Raw genomic sequence first — 17,881 nt, forward strand, 5'->3', positions numbered from 1 at the left:
CACAAACTGCTGATCTTCTGTCATATGTTCCACTCCCTAGAAAATATTCTTTCTTATATCTTCCTCATTAAAGATATGATTCCTCAAGTACAGGTGTTTTGTAACTAAGAGCCCAATCCAGTTCCCAGTGAAAACAGCAGTAGTTTTTTCATGGACATAAGCATGGTTTAAATTCAGCCAGAGCTGTCCGGAGTGGAACTCTGGTAAATATTTTCAAACCTTGACTCCAGCCTGATGCTCTTGTGCAGGGGTGGCCAACCTGTGGCTTCGGAGCCACAAGCGGCTCTTCAAAAGTTGATATGTGGCTCCTTGTATAAGAACGGACTCTGGGACTGGAGCTACAGGCACCAACTTTCCAATGTGCTGGGGGGTGCTCACTGCTCAACCCCCAGAGCCTCCTGCACGCCACAAAACAGCTGATCGGGAGGGAGGAGGAGGCACTCATTGGCGGGGCTGCTGGTGGGTGGGAGATGCTGGAAGCAGGTGGTGGAAGCTGCTGGGGGGCTGCTGACGTATGACTGTGGCACTTTGGCAATGTACATTGGTAAATTCTGGCTCCTTCTCAGGCTCAGGTTGGCCACTCCTGCTCTTGTGGTTCTCAACTGGGGGGGGACTGTGGGTTAGGGTAAGGGTTAAGCCATAAGCCAGTTTCAGGGAGTCAGCGGGGCCCTGCGACTGAAGCCCAGAGCCCTGAGCCCCGTTGCACCCCTTCGTGGGGCTGAAGCCCTGAGTCCCGCCGCCGCCCGTGGAGAATGGGGCGGGAGGGCATGGTGGCTTCCTGGAAATATTCTATGAAAATTTAAGCCTTGGACAGAAGTGGGAGTTGGTTCAGGCTGTAGGTCAATGGAACTACTCATGTGAATATAGTTATTCATTTGCGTAAGTGTTTACTGGATCTAGCCTTAAATTAGACCTGGATCAGATCTGCCAACTTCCCCCCCTGAACAATTCAAAATACCCTGTTGGTTAACTCTCAAAGATGTCTCAGTTATCGAACATAGGAGAGATAACTGTACATTTTACTTCTGAAGAGTGTAAATCCCAGCTGAATAACCCGGCAACAGTGAGCAAAGTAATGCCATTTGACTGGCTTTTTGTTACAAGTGAAAAACAATGAGGAGGTCACATTCCAAGAAATTCACACTGTGTTGAGTAGAGAGACAAGATTGGAATTACAAGGGGGCTGCAGGTTTTGTATCGGTGCATTAACAGAACTGTGTGGAGGAAGCATGCACACTATCTACCTGCATTATGCCTGGCTGTTGTCAAAACTATTACTTCCTCACCTTCATTTACATCAAAGTCACCATAACATGTTTAAAAGAAAACAACAGAACCCACAATCAGTATTTTCTTCATATTCCACTACAGCTAAAGAAATCAGATATCACAATTCATACCGGACACAGCCTTCATTTTCAGAGGACTGTCAGTACGATTCCTCTTTAATTTCTAATGTAATCCCCATCAGAATCACTTTGTGATCCAAGCCCCATGAAGATTTGTCTAAAAATAAACATTCATCCTGCTATTTGCAGGAATTCCTGACTCAATCCCATCTGATAAATTAGGGGCTCTTACCAGTTGTTTTTTCCGTCTCCTGCCAGACCAAAGGAACCTCCACAGATTGTGTCTGTGCTTTGCCTTTTTTCCTGTGCCATACTAACAAAAAATACTCCCTACAGATGGACTGGCTTAACATAGCATGGAAATATGGCACTGGAACAGCAATAGGGTTGGCAGATTCTGTCACTCAGGTAAAGAAAGTGCTAAACAGGAGAATATATTTAGAAAATGGGGGGGAATTATTCTTTCAAAGACACATACATAGCTCTAATTGCAGTTGAGGGGAACTGTGAGCAAAATTAGCCCCTCTGCATGGGTCGCACAAGGCCTATGCAATTCAAGGCTTAAGTAGTGTGTAGACTTTATATAAGTCCTCTGTACATGGGTGAAAGTCACCTTGTGTAATAACCATGGGTAGAATTGGGCCCTGATATTTCTTTGCTTTTAATGGGAGTGGGGTCGGAGACAGAAGGTCTCCTACAACAAGATATTTTGACATCAATCCACACTATCCTCCCCATCCTGAGCAGGTTCCTACACCCTGCCCTGAATGTTTGTGGCACTGATGTCAGTGCAGTGAGTTCAAATGTACACCGGTGTAGCTGAGGGAAAGAATTTGGACTGTAGATTTAACAACGTAGCAGTAAATATGTGAGTAAGGACTCTACCCAACATCCTGTGAAGGATACTGAGTTGGATGTAGTTACAGTAGCTTGTTCATCCTTTCTGACTCACCAGTTATTGGCTTTGTTTCTTTACCACCTTTTGTAGTAATAATATGTTTTGCAGTTGGGAAATATTGTCAGAAATGATGTTAGGTACCTGAAGGTAAATGGATTTAAGTCTTCGAGTGGAATAGTATCCTCAGTCTGAAGGTCACTATTTCAAAATATTACAAGAGAGTGAAGCTTCCGCTCTATTTATGGAAACAAACAAGAATCCATAAGGCCCTTCGTTGGAAATATTTCATTGAAATTAATGAGACTATTCTTGAATAAGATACTGTTTGACATAGGTTTTGCCACCCACTTTTTATCTGTGATTAAATGGGCAATTTGACCAATTCACTTTTTTATGCTGTTTGCAGCACCTGTAGAAACTGTTGGTCCTTGGCCTTTCTCTGCCAAACTGCCACTGCATATTATTAGTATAAATCAAAGGAATGCTGTAAGTAGAGAATATACTTAGCAGATTGCATTAATCATTGGGGATTGTGTCCTCCGTCTTGCATTTGTTTGATTTTAATAAATATTTGTATATTTAACTGCTTAGCCAATAAATATTACATCCATAATATAATGTGTAGCTATTTTATTTTGATCATCCAACACTGTATTCACAGAATAAAGCTAATTCTGTACAAGATGTTTGTGTTCCTACAGTATGTATGCACAAATGGGAAGCATGTTTATAAATACGAAAACCCAAATGTTTGGCATTATTGGATTCTTGCAGAGCCTGATCCTGTATTCCAAAAGGAATCTCCAAGCATTTTTGTAAACTTTATTGCCATATCAAACAGTTTCCTACTACATTGAAACATTCATAGTTTTAGAGGTAAACCATAGCAAACACTCTTCTAGAACTTTGGGTTACATTTCAGATATTAGATTAAATCACTGGGCCTTAACCTGCCACTTTTACTCATGTGAGTAATCCTTGCTCATGCAGGCAATCTCATTGACAATGCTACAACTTCTTCTATGTTGACTAAGGTGATCCTGCACCTTATTTTATAACAACTCCTAAAGGGCCTAATGAGAGGAAGAGACAGATTAATGGAAGATTTTATTGTGTTAAGATTCTAGAACACTTTCTTCAATTACATTTTAAAAAAAAGGAGAGTTACTATATATTTGTGTCTTTTAAGTACAACACTGGATTTTGTTAGTCAAACACAGTCAAAGATATTTGGACTTTGCTCCTTGTTTCACAATATACCAAATATTTTGTACTGTTCAAGCAACCATTTCACGGTATGCAAATACATTTTACAAGTTACTTTTTTTTAAGTGGCATGTTGAATTTTTTTGAAAAAATTGGAATTGTGGGGGGCCAATTCTGCAATACCCTGTGCTCCTAGGGTGACAAACATCAGTCCTCAACTCCAGTGTGATTTCAATGGCAGTTGAGTACTTATTAAGCCACAAGATTGTCCCTGTATATTGATAGTGGACTCCTGTACTCCTCCAGAACTCAGTGGTAGCTGCTGCTGCTGCTGGAATGGTATTCTTTTCCAGCTTGTTGATTGGCAAGGAGCAAGCATTTTGAACTTAAAATAAGTAATCTGAGTAATTTGAATCAGAAATTTATTTTTCATTTTTAAGATACTTCTGATTTAACAGGAGAACACACCCAACAGGCATGAATATCTATAATTCTGTAGTCTTGCTGTGGGGTTTTTGATTATGTTTGTACTGTCATAGTTAAGGTTGTTTGTCACCATTGATATTATAAATCATGTTTTCAGAATTTTATAACAGCCATAAATATTCATTCAAATCTGAAACTTTGCTTTCAAAATCTCAGATTAAAAGTTATTTTATGTTTTATACTTTTTTGCATAAAATGTTTTAAACAGTGGCTATTTTAAATTTTTGAATAAAAAGGGGCAGGGGGAATTACCCCTTGGTTCTGGAGGCTTGCTTATCCTCTTGTAATTTAAAATATGCATCCATTTAAAATTGATTTTGGCTCATCAAAGATGCAGGATTGATAGTCCTACAGAACCAAATCCTCTATGGATCCTCAGAATATCTATAGTAAGGGCAGCAGTTGTACAAGCCTTGTTACACCTTTTGCAAAATATTATTCTGTATTGGGTCAGATCCTGCATCAGGATTCTGATACTAAGAACCACACGCAATTGTGGCTGTGACTATTCCATTTAAACATGTACAATTTTCTACTGCTATTGATTCAACTAATTAATAATAAAGTTTGCTCAGATCATGCACAATTCTCAATGAAAAACAAAATGTCTCGATTTTTCTATATAATGTCTCCACTTTTTGAAATCACAGCCCCCCTGGAAGAGCTATCATAGTGACGATGGTAAACTCCAAGTTGACTTTAGGGGTACAGGATCAGACTCTAGCTCTGTAAACCTATTAGTAAATTACTTATCCACTTGATAAGATTTCCATTAAAATTCAGATTTGCTTGGTTGGAGTGAGTAGCTCATTCTCCATTTCCATTTGGACCTTGGCTCTTCTGCTGAGATAACCAACAGGGTGCTAATTGTGTAATGGTGTTTTTTGTGATGTACTGGGGACTAGATTGAGACAACTGAACTCAAATGAAAAATGTATAGGATTTAATATGCTGAATCCCATATATTACAGTTTGCTGTACAATATATTTAAATGTGTCTGGAAGCCACATACTTTAGAGTGCCCAGCTAAGATTTGACAGCATTATAGAGCAACAGAAAAACAAGAGTAAAGTTTCTTAATTGTAAGCTTTCAATAATTTCTTTACAGGCTCTATGTTGAACTTAAAAACAGCAGATAATACATTTATCACTCATATCAACAATGAAGTCACAGCAGCTGTAGCCTGCTTGTTTTTCCACAAACATGCATCACTCTTTTGCTACTGATGACCCTCTGTATCAGCTTCAAACAGGCTCATTTTATCAGCACAAGAAAAAGACCATTTCCTGCCCTTTAATGAGTATGTGCAATGGCAGTTCTGTTTGCACATCCAGGAGGAGAATTTGCCACACAAATTCAAGAATGTAGGATGCTCACAGATGTTGCATTAACTAGAAATTAAAAAGATAACATTCTCTTGGTGATTTTGTCCTGCTCCAATACACATTCCCTAAATATTCAATGTTACTTTAACATTAGTACCCCCAACAAGGAACATTTTACATTAGTAAAAGCCCCAAATCTTTGTTATATGGCACTACACCATATGCTCACACATTAAACATCAAATGTTGCCACTTTTCCTATGGCACTCCCAGTGAAATACAGTGGAAGCTATGGGCCTGAACCAATGCCTATCAGTCAGTGGGAGTCTTTCCACTGAGTTCAAAGGGTATTGGATCAGGCCCTATAACAATAGTTATGTATATATTTAGCTAACTAACAATGCACATTGAGCTATTTTGACACACATAGGTAGGTCACTTTCAGTGACTGCTGGCAGCTACACTAAGGAAAATAAAACTATTTGGGCAGAGCAGAGTTCACCACTAGATGTCTCACTGCATATTAACAGTTTATCTAACAAACTAATGAAATCTGATAAATACAAATGAATTCCTTTAAGGCCTCTTTTGGATAATAAGTTAAAAATGAACAAAAATAGACTTAGTTTGCTCCACAGCTATAAAGAACATATTCTTTCAGGCAGTAGTTAGAAATGAGTGCATGTAGACTAACATCATCTTGCAAGACCAGGATAATACCAAGTTAATGCTCCTGAACCCCGGAAGTAAACCAATTTTTCAAGACTCAAGTACAGCCAGTAGGAAAACACTCATATACTGCATGAATAGAGAGAGAAAATCTGGTTCACAACTGAGACCAGACTGATTGATTGCAGTAACAAAGCCAAGTAAAGTTTTAAAATGAATTTAAGGTTAACATTGTGGCCTTGTAAAAGAACGTTTGAGCTTTTCTGACTACAGTCTCTGGCTTTTGTCCTTTTAGGGCACAACTTTAAAGTTACTTATCTGTATTTATTTTTTGGAGTTCTGATCTCAGAGCATAACTTTTTGAAGACTATATTGGTACATCTGTAAAAGAATTTACCATTTTTTGTTTAATCTTTAAAAGGCTTGCATTTTTAAATGAGAAGACTCTTTTTTCCATTTATATTGTAAGTGTGATTTCCTCAAAGGATGGCGTATTTGTTTTATTTTATCAAGTTAAATATACATTGTCCTCTTTCAGGTAAGATCCTATTCATGTTCTTGAGCAGCTTATATGAAGTAAATATACATATAAAGCATTTAAAAAACACAGTAAAAGCACTTAACCATTGTACTGCTGTAGGATAACATTATTATAGTACTATTGAAAAGTATATTGTAGTTTCTGAGAATTTATTATAAATTTAAACATTCTTAATGCCCATCTCACTAAATATTTGTCCTAGGAATGAAGTTGTTTTCACATAAGAAGCAGAGCATAGGAAGTGTGTGCTTAGGGTCTGATCAGAGGCTCACTAAAGACAACGGAAAGTCGGCTGCTGACTTCAGTTGTTTTGGGATCAGCCTCTTATAGTCCAACCTGGTTAACTAAATTAAAATTCAATAAGCCTGGTGGTGAAATAGGCTCTGGGGAGCTTTCAATCCATTTTCCTGCTCTCCCTCTCTCTCATTGCCCACTGGAGTGCTTCAGGTGGGACTATCTCGAGGGTCCTCTAGGGAGCTGCCCACTGCCTGCTGATCGCGAGCTGCACCCACAGCGTTGGCACTAAAGAGACAGCATCAGTGTGCTTGTCTTGCAAACAAACCGCAATAGGGCAAAGTTTGGGGCAGGGTTTTGGGGTGCCCGCCCTTTGCTAAACTCCCTGGAATCCCCGTGCAGCATTTTGGAAAGCGAGGTTAAAGCAGATGATGAGCAAGAGGAGTCTGACAGCGTGTGTGTGTTTCTAACGGGCTGGCATCGCTGGCTTGGAGCAGAGCTCCGCAACGCCAAGTCTAGCAAGCAGCTAGAGTGGAGGCGGCGGCGGCAGGGGCTGTGCACAAGGCTGCTCAGCACGGGCAATTATTGCTCCAGCTGTTTGGACAAAGAAACAAACCCCTAAGGGAGGAAAGGATTTGGCAGCCTAGGAGCGGCGACTGCGTTGCCTGCCCGGGGCCGGGCTCGTGCGGACTGAGCTGACGGGCTCGGAGTGACTGTGGGATTCCCGCCCCCTCCCTCCCGCGGGAGGCTGGCGCTGGGCAGAGGCGTCAGGCACCTGCCCGGGGGCGGGCTTGGCTCGAAGGCTGCGGCCCCAGCGCCACTGGCGGGGAACCCTCGGATCCGCTTCTCAGCCGGGCTCCCCGCTCCGGCGGCCAGGGGCTGCTCCCGGGAGGGGACCCGCTTCCCCCTGCACGTGCCCGGACGGAGCTGGCGCTGCTGCCCGGGTCTAGCCGCCGCCTGCTCCCCCAGTACACGAGCCCGTGCTCGGGCGGAGCCGCCTGACAGGAGCAGCCCATGGGCACGGGCTTGTGCCCGGGCCGTGCTGCTGCAGCTGCCCGGCGCTAGCCCATGGGCCGAGCCGCTGCCCGGAACTAACCAGCCTCCTGCGCTGCCCATGTGCTCCAGCTTGCGCCCGGGTGCCGCCGCCGCTGCTGGCTGGGACTAGCCGCCTCCTCCCCCGGTGGATGCCGCCGGGGAGCGGGCGGAGCGCGCAGCCGGGGAGGGGGGCTGCCGCGGCCGCCGGAGCCGGAGTGCCTGGCAGTGCCCTCTGCGCTCATCAGCATGCTTTACTTCCAGATGGTGATCATGGCAGGGACCGTGATGCTGGCTTATTACTTCGAGTACACGGACACCTTCACGGTCAACGTGCAGGGCTTCTTCTGCTACGAGGGCTCCTACCGCAAGCCCTACCCGGGTCCGGAGGACAGCAGCGCCGTGCCCCCGGCGCTCCTCTACGCGCTGGCCGCAGGGGTCCCGGTGCTGGTGGTAAGCAAGAGCCGCTTCTCCCCTCCCTCCCCTTCTCCAGTCAGGCGGCGCTCCGGCCCCGGGCTGCGCTGCCCATCCAGCGCCCGCGAGTGAATGAACTTGTTGGCAAGGCACCCCCAAGCCCGGGGACCCTGCCGAGAAGCAGCTGCGGGCTTTGGTGCAGGGCGAGGGCTTTGCTGAGGATCAGAATAACGGGGTATTTCCTTGGTTAGTATGGATCTGCAGCCACCATTTGCCGTGGCTGGGAGCAGGAAAGAGCTTCCCCGATTTCTTGGGGAAGGGGTGCGGGGGTCTTTCCCTTTCAGCCCCTTGTAGGAAGGAGCCTGCTGCTTTCCCAGGTACCAATGTGTTTGGGCTGCAAGTTACCCCAGCAATGGCAATGGAAATCAGGGACAACAAAGCCCCCCAACCGCACCCCCCCTCCAAACGCCCGGGGCCATTTCCTAATGTCTGCAGGGGAGTCCTCCGAAGTTCATTTTTATCATGGATATCTTAACCTGCCCCTTTCCGTTTGAAACCACAAATCGATACCTTTAAAAAAAAAAGTGTATGGGCTTATTTATTTTTTTCAAAGCATGTGGGTTAGTCACCGATCAGCGAGCTATATTCCCAGAGCCTATGCTCCTAATGTCCACAAGCCAATATTTCAGCTACTAGTCATTAAAAGATATATTTCTGTGCATTTATTTTCTGAAAGTAAGTCGATATACAAAGTGGACTAGACAATGCTCCCTTTAGTGCACTGGGTAGGAGGAAAAGAAACCTGTGCACTTGTTACTTTGGTGTGGGCTTCTGTAAATAAGGTTTATGTAAGATTAATTTCAGTGGTTTTCTTCCTTTAGAAACATGCAAATGGAAATATAAAAACATCTGACTTTAAATTGATGAATGTACAAGTTGTAATGTTAGATGACAGGGACATTGACAGCTTTTAATAATCCCTGATCATATTGTGGAGGACAGAGTCAGAGGATCAGCCAGGGGGTATTTAACCATTTGGAATGGTGGGGCACACTAAAGACCAGAAGGAGCTTGACAGACAAGAAAAAGAGCTCTGGAGATTGAAATTATTTATTTTACAAATGTATTCCCCTTCAGCAAGTTATCTTTAAAACACATTTCAGAATAAATTGCTTTCTCAGCAAGCAGGTTCTGTCAGTAATCTCTAAAATCTAATTTCATCATGCCACTGTATTACCATGATGTTTCTGATTGTGTCAGATCCTCCAACACAAAACCTTCGAGCCAAATTCTGCCCTCATATTGAAGTCATTGGGGTTGGATGGGTGTAATTATGATGGATTTGGTCCTTGTTTTCTAGGGATTGAAATTGCACCTTGTGGTAACATGTGTTGTGTAGGTTTTTAGTCCAGGATTCATTTTGATTTTAACAAGTATTACTAAAACAACCAATTCTGTCATTTTTTAAGTTGTAGGAAAAATGTTTAGTACCTCTGGACTATTCTTCTTTTGCTGTTTTCAATACCCAAATGTCTGTTTTGTTGTGTTTTGTTTTAAACTCTAACTTTTGCAGTAGTTTGATGGCTCCCAGGGTTGTAGCAGGATTTGCTATAGCCCAAGATGGTAGTTACCAAAAATTATTAATGTCTAACAGCCATTTGGTGTTCTAGGTAAAATAAATTGGTGGTTTCCATCCATTTTCTAATAGTGTTATATCTACATCACAAAAAAACACCATCTCAATTGGTATCAGTTGGCACCCTTGTCAATGACAGCCTCAGCACAATAAGATGCTGATTGAATTGGTAGTGTTGTGGAGGTTAAACACAGATAAATTGAGTTTACCCACTTCTCGTTTGGGGATTATGGAGTTTAATGTAGGTTAGTTTACCCATTTCTTTGTTTACCACTACACCACTGCTCTCTCCCTCTAGCAGAGGCCCCTCTAGAAAAGTGTTTGAGATACATTGGCAGGTCAGGGCATGGAAGCTTGCACTGCAGTTGCCTATGCTGTACCTCTTCCTTAGATGAACAGAAGACTTCAGCCTTTGGGGATGTCAAGCTGGCATCTGTAACAAACACTAAATGAAATTAATAAAGAAAAAATATTGGGCAGGCCACGGGCTAAATTCTACTATGATTCACCCTAGGTAATCCTGCTGAACTTGGATTTTCATGGGATGTATTTTAGTGCACACCTCCAGCCCTATCATGCATATTATGGATGAGGCTCTTTTATTTTACTTTGTTGATTTGGCTTGTTTCTTTTCTGTGGAAGAAGTAAAGCTGTTCTTTCCAAATCCAAAACTATTTATAAGCTGTTGACCAGAGTCAACCGTGGTGGAACTCCACTGATTGAGTTTTCCTAGGGATGAATTTGAGTCTTTGCTACTGCTCTAAGCTCTCCTTTCTGCCTCTGTAGTTCTTCCACATACTGGTGTGCAAGAGAACTAATCTGTCTTTAAAAATGAAATGCAGGGAAGATCTAAAAAACATGTCACATGGCTAAACCTCTGCAGGCATAGCTTAAAATGTAGGATGAACAGGAAGATATATTTCCACAAATAAAGATATTAACCTTTTAAAAATGATATGGAAAAACTGTTTAATAAATATTATCATATTTGGAAGCGTGTAGGAAAAAAATAATCCCCCTACCTGAAAAGTTATAAATGGGAAACAAAATCCAAACGATACTCCTATTCACGCTAAACACTGGAGCTGGCTGGAAACTTTTGACAAAAACAATATTTTGATGAAAATGGGGAGGAGGGGGGATCACAAATTCTTGCAATGTTTTCTCTCCCATTTTCCAAACAGCTCTGAAAAGCACATTTTTTCGTCCTTAAATTCACATTATTTCTACTTAGGTTGATCAAGAAAAATGGCTTGGACTGAATGGGAGGACATCACGAAAAGCTCTCTGACCCACTTTGGTACCAGATGAGCTGGAGAACACTGTGGGAAGCCAACAGAGGGAAGCTTAAGATATTTCTGGGGAGAAGATTGTTCTTTCTTTTTATGGGAGAACATTTCTGACTGAAATGGGAGAAGTGCACTTTAAGGAGTGTTGGGGAGGAACCACTGTGACTCAGATTTGGTGGGCAGGACAGCTGCTTTTTTGAGGGAGGGGCCTTAGGCCATAATGTTTTACGCTGGTGGAGCTTCTCTTAATAGGCGTGAGTGAAGTCCTCTGTGTATCAAACTTGGGGGCTACTGTGCTAAGTGGGGGAATGAGCAGGCTTCCCAGTGACTTTTCTCTTCCCTAATTCCTGCAGACTCTGCATAAGTGGGAAGAGCAAGTTCATGGAGGAGCATGTAACGTGTATGCTTGTTTTGAATTGGATATAACACAAACTATCATAGTATATACTGCGATTTACATAATATTTTAATATTATACAGAACATGTTGCTGCTAATGAGAAGTTCCATGAAAGACCTATTCAATTCAATAATAAGCAATTCATCTTCCATGCTTATACACATCCAGTGACTAGAAAGCCCTATATAGAGGGAAGGGCTGCAGCTGCTATTGCTTCCCATTGAATGGAGCAGCAGCGGTGGAAGGCCGGAGGTAAAGTCTAACAGCTGCTTGCAGGTTAGGGAAAATTCCATTGCCAACAAGACTCCCATATTATAACTGTTTTATGTGGTCTTCTTGCCAGGAGATATGAATTTCATCTTATCAGAACATACTATAAGAAAGCAAAGTGTGTGAGGTATCATATTGAGATCAGGCTCCATGCTATTCAATGTAGATTGCAATATTATTTGTAAACGTTTCCCACTTTTAGTTATCCCTTTAGATATAAAATCATGACCTATACAAGACCTAGCTGCAACCAGGTATACTGTTTGCACTGGGAGATATTAAGGCATATCTTTTTAGAACACACTAAGAATACAGTGCAGTGCAAAATGTGGAAGAGGTTGAAATTATGAGATCTCAGTAGAAGAATTTAAATGGCTCCGGTGATGTCAAGATCAATGGATCTGAATCTATTGGATCAATAGATTGTCAGTAGAATCCATAGGCTTGGCTTTTCCTCCTGACCTTTAATGTGAGTTATGGATGAAGTAGCAGCTGTAGCTGAGACTCTCCTTATTTTTGCTGGTTGAAGAAAAAAATGTCCAGAATGACACTTGTATCCTGAGAAATTATTAAAACCTTCTTTGTAACTTGAAGTCAAATGTAAAGGTGAAAAGAAATATGGTCTTGATTGATTCTATTTAAAAATATGAAAAAAGATGCATAGAGATAAGTTTTGTGTTCAGTGCTATTTAAACCTTTTCCCAAAGTGCCAGATTTTGCTCAGCAGGCTGGTTGCTTTTTTAGACTTGTTATGACAGATGTAGTTTGAGAAATATACGTCAGTCTAATCCTTTAGCTTCCAGTGGAAATGATTTGTAGAATTCTCAGCTAGTTGCTCATGTGTTTTCAAAAGCTACAAAATGATCTGTTCTGCTCCATTTCTTTCTGGTAGACCTTAGTAGTATTTTGCAAAGGTCAAAATGATTAACTGAACAAAAGAATGATTTTAGTGGATACACATATTAGTGCATATGATTGATCTTGACATCATTATTTAAGCAAATAATCAGTGTAAAACAATGGATGATAGGAACTATAATGTATACTGACTGCTTTATATAAACTAGGAGGAGATGATACATTTTCATTAATACATTGTGTAAACACTAAGAGTTACCTCATGCTAATGTTGTTTGTTTTTATATCCAAGTAATAAGCAGATGATTACAGTACTTATTCATAAAATATTCACAGTTCTGTTTGTTTGGCAGATTCCTAGCATATTCATATTTTCCCTGTAAATCAATTAGTTAGTAATTTGTATTTTAGCATAATCCTCTTAATATCATTGAAAAAATGAGTTTCATTTAGAGACAATGTATTGGTTTTTTCAGTAGCCTGCATGAACATTTTCATTGGTGCAACCTAAAGAAGTAACTAATGTCAAAGTCAGATACTGTTTGGGCTAACCTAGATGCAGAAACTCCCTTCTCACTGCACTTTTGGAGCAAGGACTTCTGCATCATATGTAATGCATATTGAAAAATAATAATTCCAAGTATACTTACAAAATTATCACTCAAGAAAGAGATCTTGGAGTCATTGTGGATAGTTCTCTGAAAATATCCGCTTAATATACAGCAGCAATCAAAAAAGCTAACAGAATGTTCAGAACCTATAAGATAATAAGACAGAAAATATCATGATGCCCTATATAAATCCATGATATTCCACACTTTGAGTACTGCATGCAGCTCTGGTCACCCAATATAAAAAAAAGATATATTAGAATTGGAAACGGTACAGAGAAGGGCAACAAAAGTGATTGAGGGTCTAGAACAGCTTCCATATGAAGAGAGATTAAAAAGACTGGGACTGTTCAGATTGGAAAAGAGATGACGAAGAGGGGGATATGATAGAAGTCTATAAAATCATGAATGGTGTGAAGAAAGTGAATAAGAAAGTGTTATTTACTCCTTCAAATAATACAAGAACCTGGGGTCATTCAATGACATTAATAGGCAGAAGATTTAAAACAAAATAAAACAACTACACAAAATGCACAGTCAACCTGTGGAATTCCTTGCCAGGGGATGTTGTGAAGTCAAAAACTATAACATGGTTCAAAAAAGAACTAGATCAGTTCATGGAGGATAGGTCCATCAATGGCTGTTAGTCAAGATGGTCAGGGATGCAACTCCATGCTCTTGATGTCTCTAGCCTCTGACTGCCAGAAGCTTGGAGTGGATGACGGGGGTTGGATCTGTTGATGATTGCCTGTTCTGTTCATTCTGTCTGAAGCATCTAGCACTGGCCACAGTCAGAAGACAGAATAACCAGCTTATACAGACCATTGGTCTGACCCAATATGGCCATTCTTATGATCTGGAAAAAACACTATAAAACTTCACTTTTCACTTTTCTTTCTGTGTCAAATTATATATGTACACTTGCCCATGTGGGTAAGTTAATATACACTTATGGTTTACCAAGATCTGAACTGAGACCACATTGAGAACAATGAGAAAGAAGGGCTCTCCTAAGTATCACCACAGCTTTCATAGCTCTCTGCTCTTTCCTCAACACATTTGCCCCTACAGGTTGCCAATGTCTGAGTTGATCAGACCTGGGACTACTACGTTTAGTTAAGACTGGTTGAAAATTGTGGGCCTGTGCATATGTGCTGTACATTGCGAAGACTGCTTCTATAAAAAGCCATATGTGCACCTCAGTTCCTATTTTGTGTGCAGAGGCACAACTACTGTGTGGGGGGGGGGGGGGGGGGGGGCAGGGAGGGATATGGGAGTCATATGCATCCTGTCAAAATTGTTTTCATCCTGTTGATGCCTCTTTCAAAACTGCTGCAGGTCTCATACATTCTCCTTCTTACACCTATGATTGATTCCTTGTGCTATTGCTCTGGGGACTGCTCTGGTGTCACCCGCTTAAGAGTGTTCAAATTGTTCTGGTTAAAGTGTAGTTTTTAGTTCACTAGTCACTTTATTATAGGTTTAGTCCTGTGTAATTTAGTGTAGCGCATTTTAAACAGAGTTGCTGGATTGTGTTACATTTAAGGGTGGGGGGTGTCAGAATTTTTGTTTTCTTTTGTTTTTTTTTTTTCTTCTTGGTGCTTCTTAAAGGATTCAAGTTCTGCCACAAAATATTTCCTGGAGATGTCCCTCAGTGAATTCACTGTGCCATGGACAGGAAAATTTTTCTCTATTAATTACTCACTCCTCAACCCAATCAGAAAGCAGAGCACCTTCACACTGAGTCCTCCATCCACTTTGGCATGGTCATTCATTCCATGCTCATCCATGGTACCAAGTGGATTTGTTTTTGTTTCTCTGGGTGCTTAAGCACCATGGGAAAAATCAAAGCAAAAGAAAAGGAATGCTTGATGTCAGAGATCTTTTAAGATACTTTAATGCCTTTGAGTATGGCACTAAAGCCCTTAACATTTGAGTGTGGCCACAGCATTGGGTTTCATGGCACATGTACTGAACTCATAGCTTTTCCTAAAGCTTATCCTGAAATCCACCTTAATATTCAATAAGTTGGTCAGAACTGAGACAGGCTGATCTTTTTCATTCCTTGAAAAATACAGAAGTCACATTTGATGTCCTCTCTTGGTGCAGACATAGGGGCCTTCTGTTAGGATTCATATTCACCATTCACCATGTTATCACCTCCTTTGAGCCTTTCTGCTATGTATATGCTATATGCTTCAGTTGGAGCTGCTTCCTTGGACCCTTTCCAGGATTAGACTTGGACCATGTGACCTATATATAACTATAGCTATGTCCTCCTCCATAGATCTTTGTATTACCACTGGTGAAATATTCTTCTGCTTTATGGTGATGCCAAAGCAGATGTCTAAGGGTATGTCTACACAGCAACTAGACACCCACAGCTGGCCCGTACCCGCTGAGTTGGGCTGCAGGGCTAATTCATTGCTGTGTGGACTTCCGAGCGTTTGCTGGAGCTTAAGCTCTGGACCCTCCCACCTCACAGGGTCCTAGAGCTTGGGTGCCAGCCCAATGAAACACACAGCAATGAAACATCCCTGCAGCTCGAGCCCCGTAAGCCTGAGTCAGCTGGCACAGGTGTCTAGTTGCTGAGTAGACATACACTTAGTGATTCCTATACAGTCCCAAGGAGACTAGAGAGACTTCTTTCATTTGATCCTTCCTGACAAGAAATCAAGGAAATTGGATAATTGGGGTAGGAAGGCGTACATACCCACAGCTCCTTCTAGCAGGGCAATAAGTCACCAATTTCTGATGTCCTGGAAAGATCATCTTTTGTGTGGCAAGATGTTAGTTACTGAGAGTCCTCCAGACAGTCAGTCATTTAAAGGTATCATCCAAGAAAGTTTGGATCAGTCCAAATGTTCTGTCGGGATTGATTTTATACTTGGCACCCATCACTGTAATATCTGAACACTTCTGAGTGCTATTCCACAAATAAATAGTCATACAATCTCACATTATAGTTGGATACCCAGCTCCTAAATAAACCCTGCGTCTCCACTTTCACATTAAATGGAAATGTTTTTTACACGTGTATAATGAGCAAAATCTTCCTTCCTGATATGTGACCTATCTAGTAGTTCTGAAACATCTTTGATTAGCTAAAGCTGATTTACAAGTGACTCCTTTGATGGTACTTTTGACAGCTATTAACACTTGACATGAAAAGCTAGCCAATAAAGCTCTCTTTCCTCACCAGCTAATCAAATCATTCCCAAAGGGCCCCTGCATCTTTATACCCTGTTTAAATCCAAAATGCAACCATGGGATATGAATTTAATTTCCATATGCTGAATTTAATATTTAAACAAATCAGTGAATGACTGCTACATTTCATTTGCTGAAATTGCCTTTTCTATTAACAATTGTCTCATCCAGACTAGTTATTCAGCTCCAAGCCCTTATGTCTCTACAGTACTTCCACCTTTATAGTCTTCTATAAGGGCAAAACTTGTTTCCATTTTCACACAGAGGTTTTCCCCAAAGTGCTTTCAAGATTCTATTTGAACCAGCTATCTCAGCTTTAATTTCTTTTGTGTGAGTTTTTTTCCTTCATCCTCATGCTTCACAAGAAACTAATTTCCACTAATTTGTATGTATAACATGCTATCCATTTTTACCTGTGAGAAAAAGGAGCTTTAGAAAGTCTCCATTTTTCATTTTGGCACATGATGGTAAAACAAAGTGGAAATCTATACTGCATCAGTTTCTGTGTGAAAGAGTAGTTGCATTGCAAACTTTAAAAAAAAATTATTTGTAGTTTACCACTCTCAAGATATCTTAAGGTTCATCCCACCAGATCTAAAGTAATTCAGTACTTATTTATTGACCAGACAGGGTTATACCTTTTGGATTGTTGGCACAGATGTCAGGGCAAATACACTGTTTTAGAATCCCATTCTGCTCTCACTTACTGCCAGGTAAAAAAGAGGCCAGTGAAGTTGTAACCTGTAAATCCAGGATACAAATCAGGACCTTAATCTTTCTTCATTGGGAGTCATTCAGTGGTGTTTATTTTCTCCTCCTGTTGCCATTTTCTGAGAATCCAAACCAACATAACACCACAAAAGATACTTATGTATATCAAAAATGGAATTCATAATGCCCATTGTGCTCACTGCATGCGGTGTTTAGGAACGCCAGCCAACTCTGGGCCATGTGTTTCATTCCGTGGGATGGGTCAGGAGTCTCCGCTTTCAACAGCTGAATGCCTGTTTGTCCTTAAATGATGCACTTATGGCTAAGGGAGAATGTTGTGAGTTCAACTAATCCTGTGTATAAATTCCCAAATCACATGGCACATTGTTTTTAATCTAAAATGGAAAGTGAAAACTACTTACCATGCTAAGTAACTGTTATTCATTGTACAAAATACAGGATTGAGGATTTATATGGCCGTATGATGTGTAATAAATGACAGCCAAAATAGAATTATAAGTAGCTTTTGCTATTTTTGTTCTGCATTGAAAACTATATGTTTGAAATTTTGGAATTTACACACTGATCTCACAGGGTGCATTCTCAGAGGAAACCATCAGTTTTCACATATGCTTCCATCATAAACAATACTAAGACAAATAATGAATAATATATTTTGGGGATGCATATAAAAGTCTAGCTGAGGCCAATAGGCCACTTCTCCAAAACTCAACAGTTCTG

The 17,881-nt window shown here is 41.0% G+C and overlaps 1 protein-coding gene across 4 annotated transcripts in view; it reads left to right on the forward strand.

Moving 5' to 3' along the window:
- Window positions 1-6,877: 6,877 nt before the first annotated feature.
- The window catches only part of PLPPR5 (phospholipid phosphatase related 5), a 53,675-nt gene continuing 42,671 nt past the window's right edge, over window positions 6,878-17,881 (forward strand). The window contains exon 1 of one of the 4 annotated variants that reach the window (XM_034779734.1): window positions 6,878-8,195. In XM_034779734.1, coding sequence (XP_034635625.1) covers window positions 7,992-8,195 — 204 coding nt within the window. In that variant the 5' untranslated portion in view covers window positions 6,878-7,991. The remainder of the gene's footprint in view (window positions 8,196-17,881) is intronic. The other 3 variants (XM_034779731.1, XM_034779735.1, XM_034779733.1) reach the window with 3 other exon arrangements.

The sequence above is a fragment of the Trachemys scripta genome, chromosome 8, assembly GCF_013100865.1.
Source record: "Trachemys scripta elegans isolate TJP31775 chromosome 8, CAS_Tse_1.0, whole genome shotgun sequence".
In the NCBI taxonomy this organism is placed as follows: Eukaryota; Metazoa; Chordata; order Testudines; family Emydidae; genus Trachemys; species Trachemys scripta.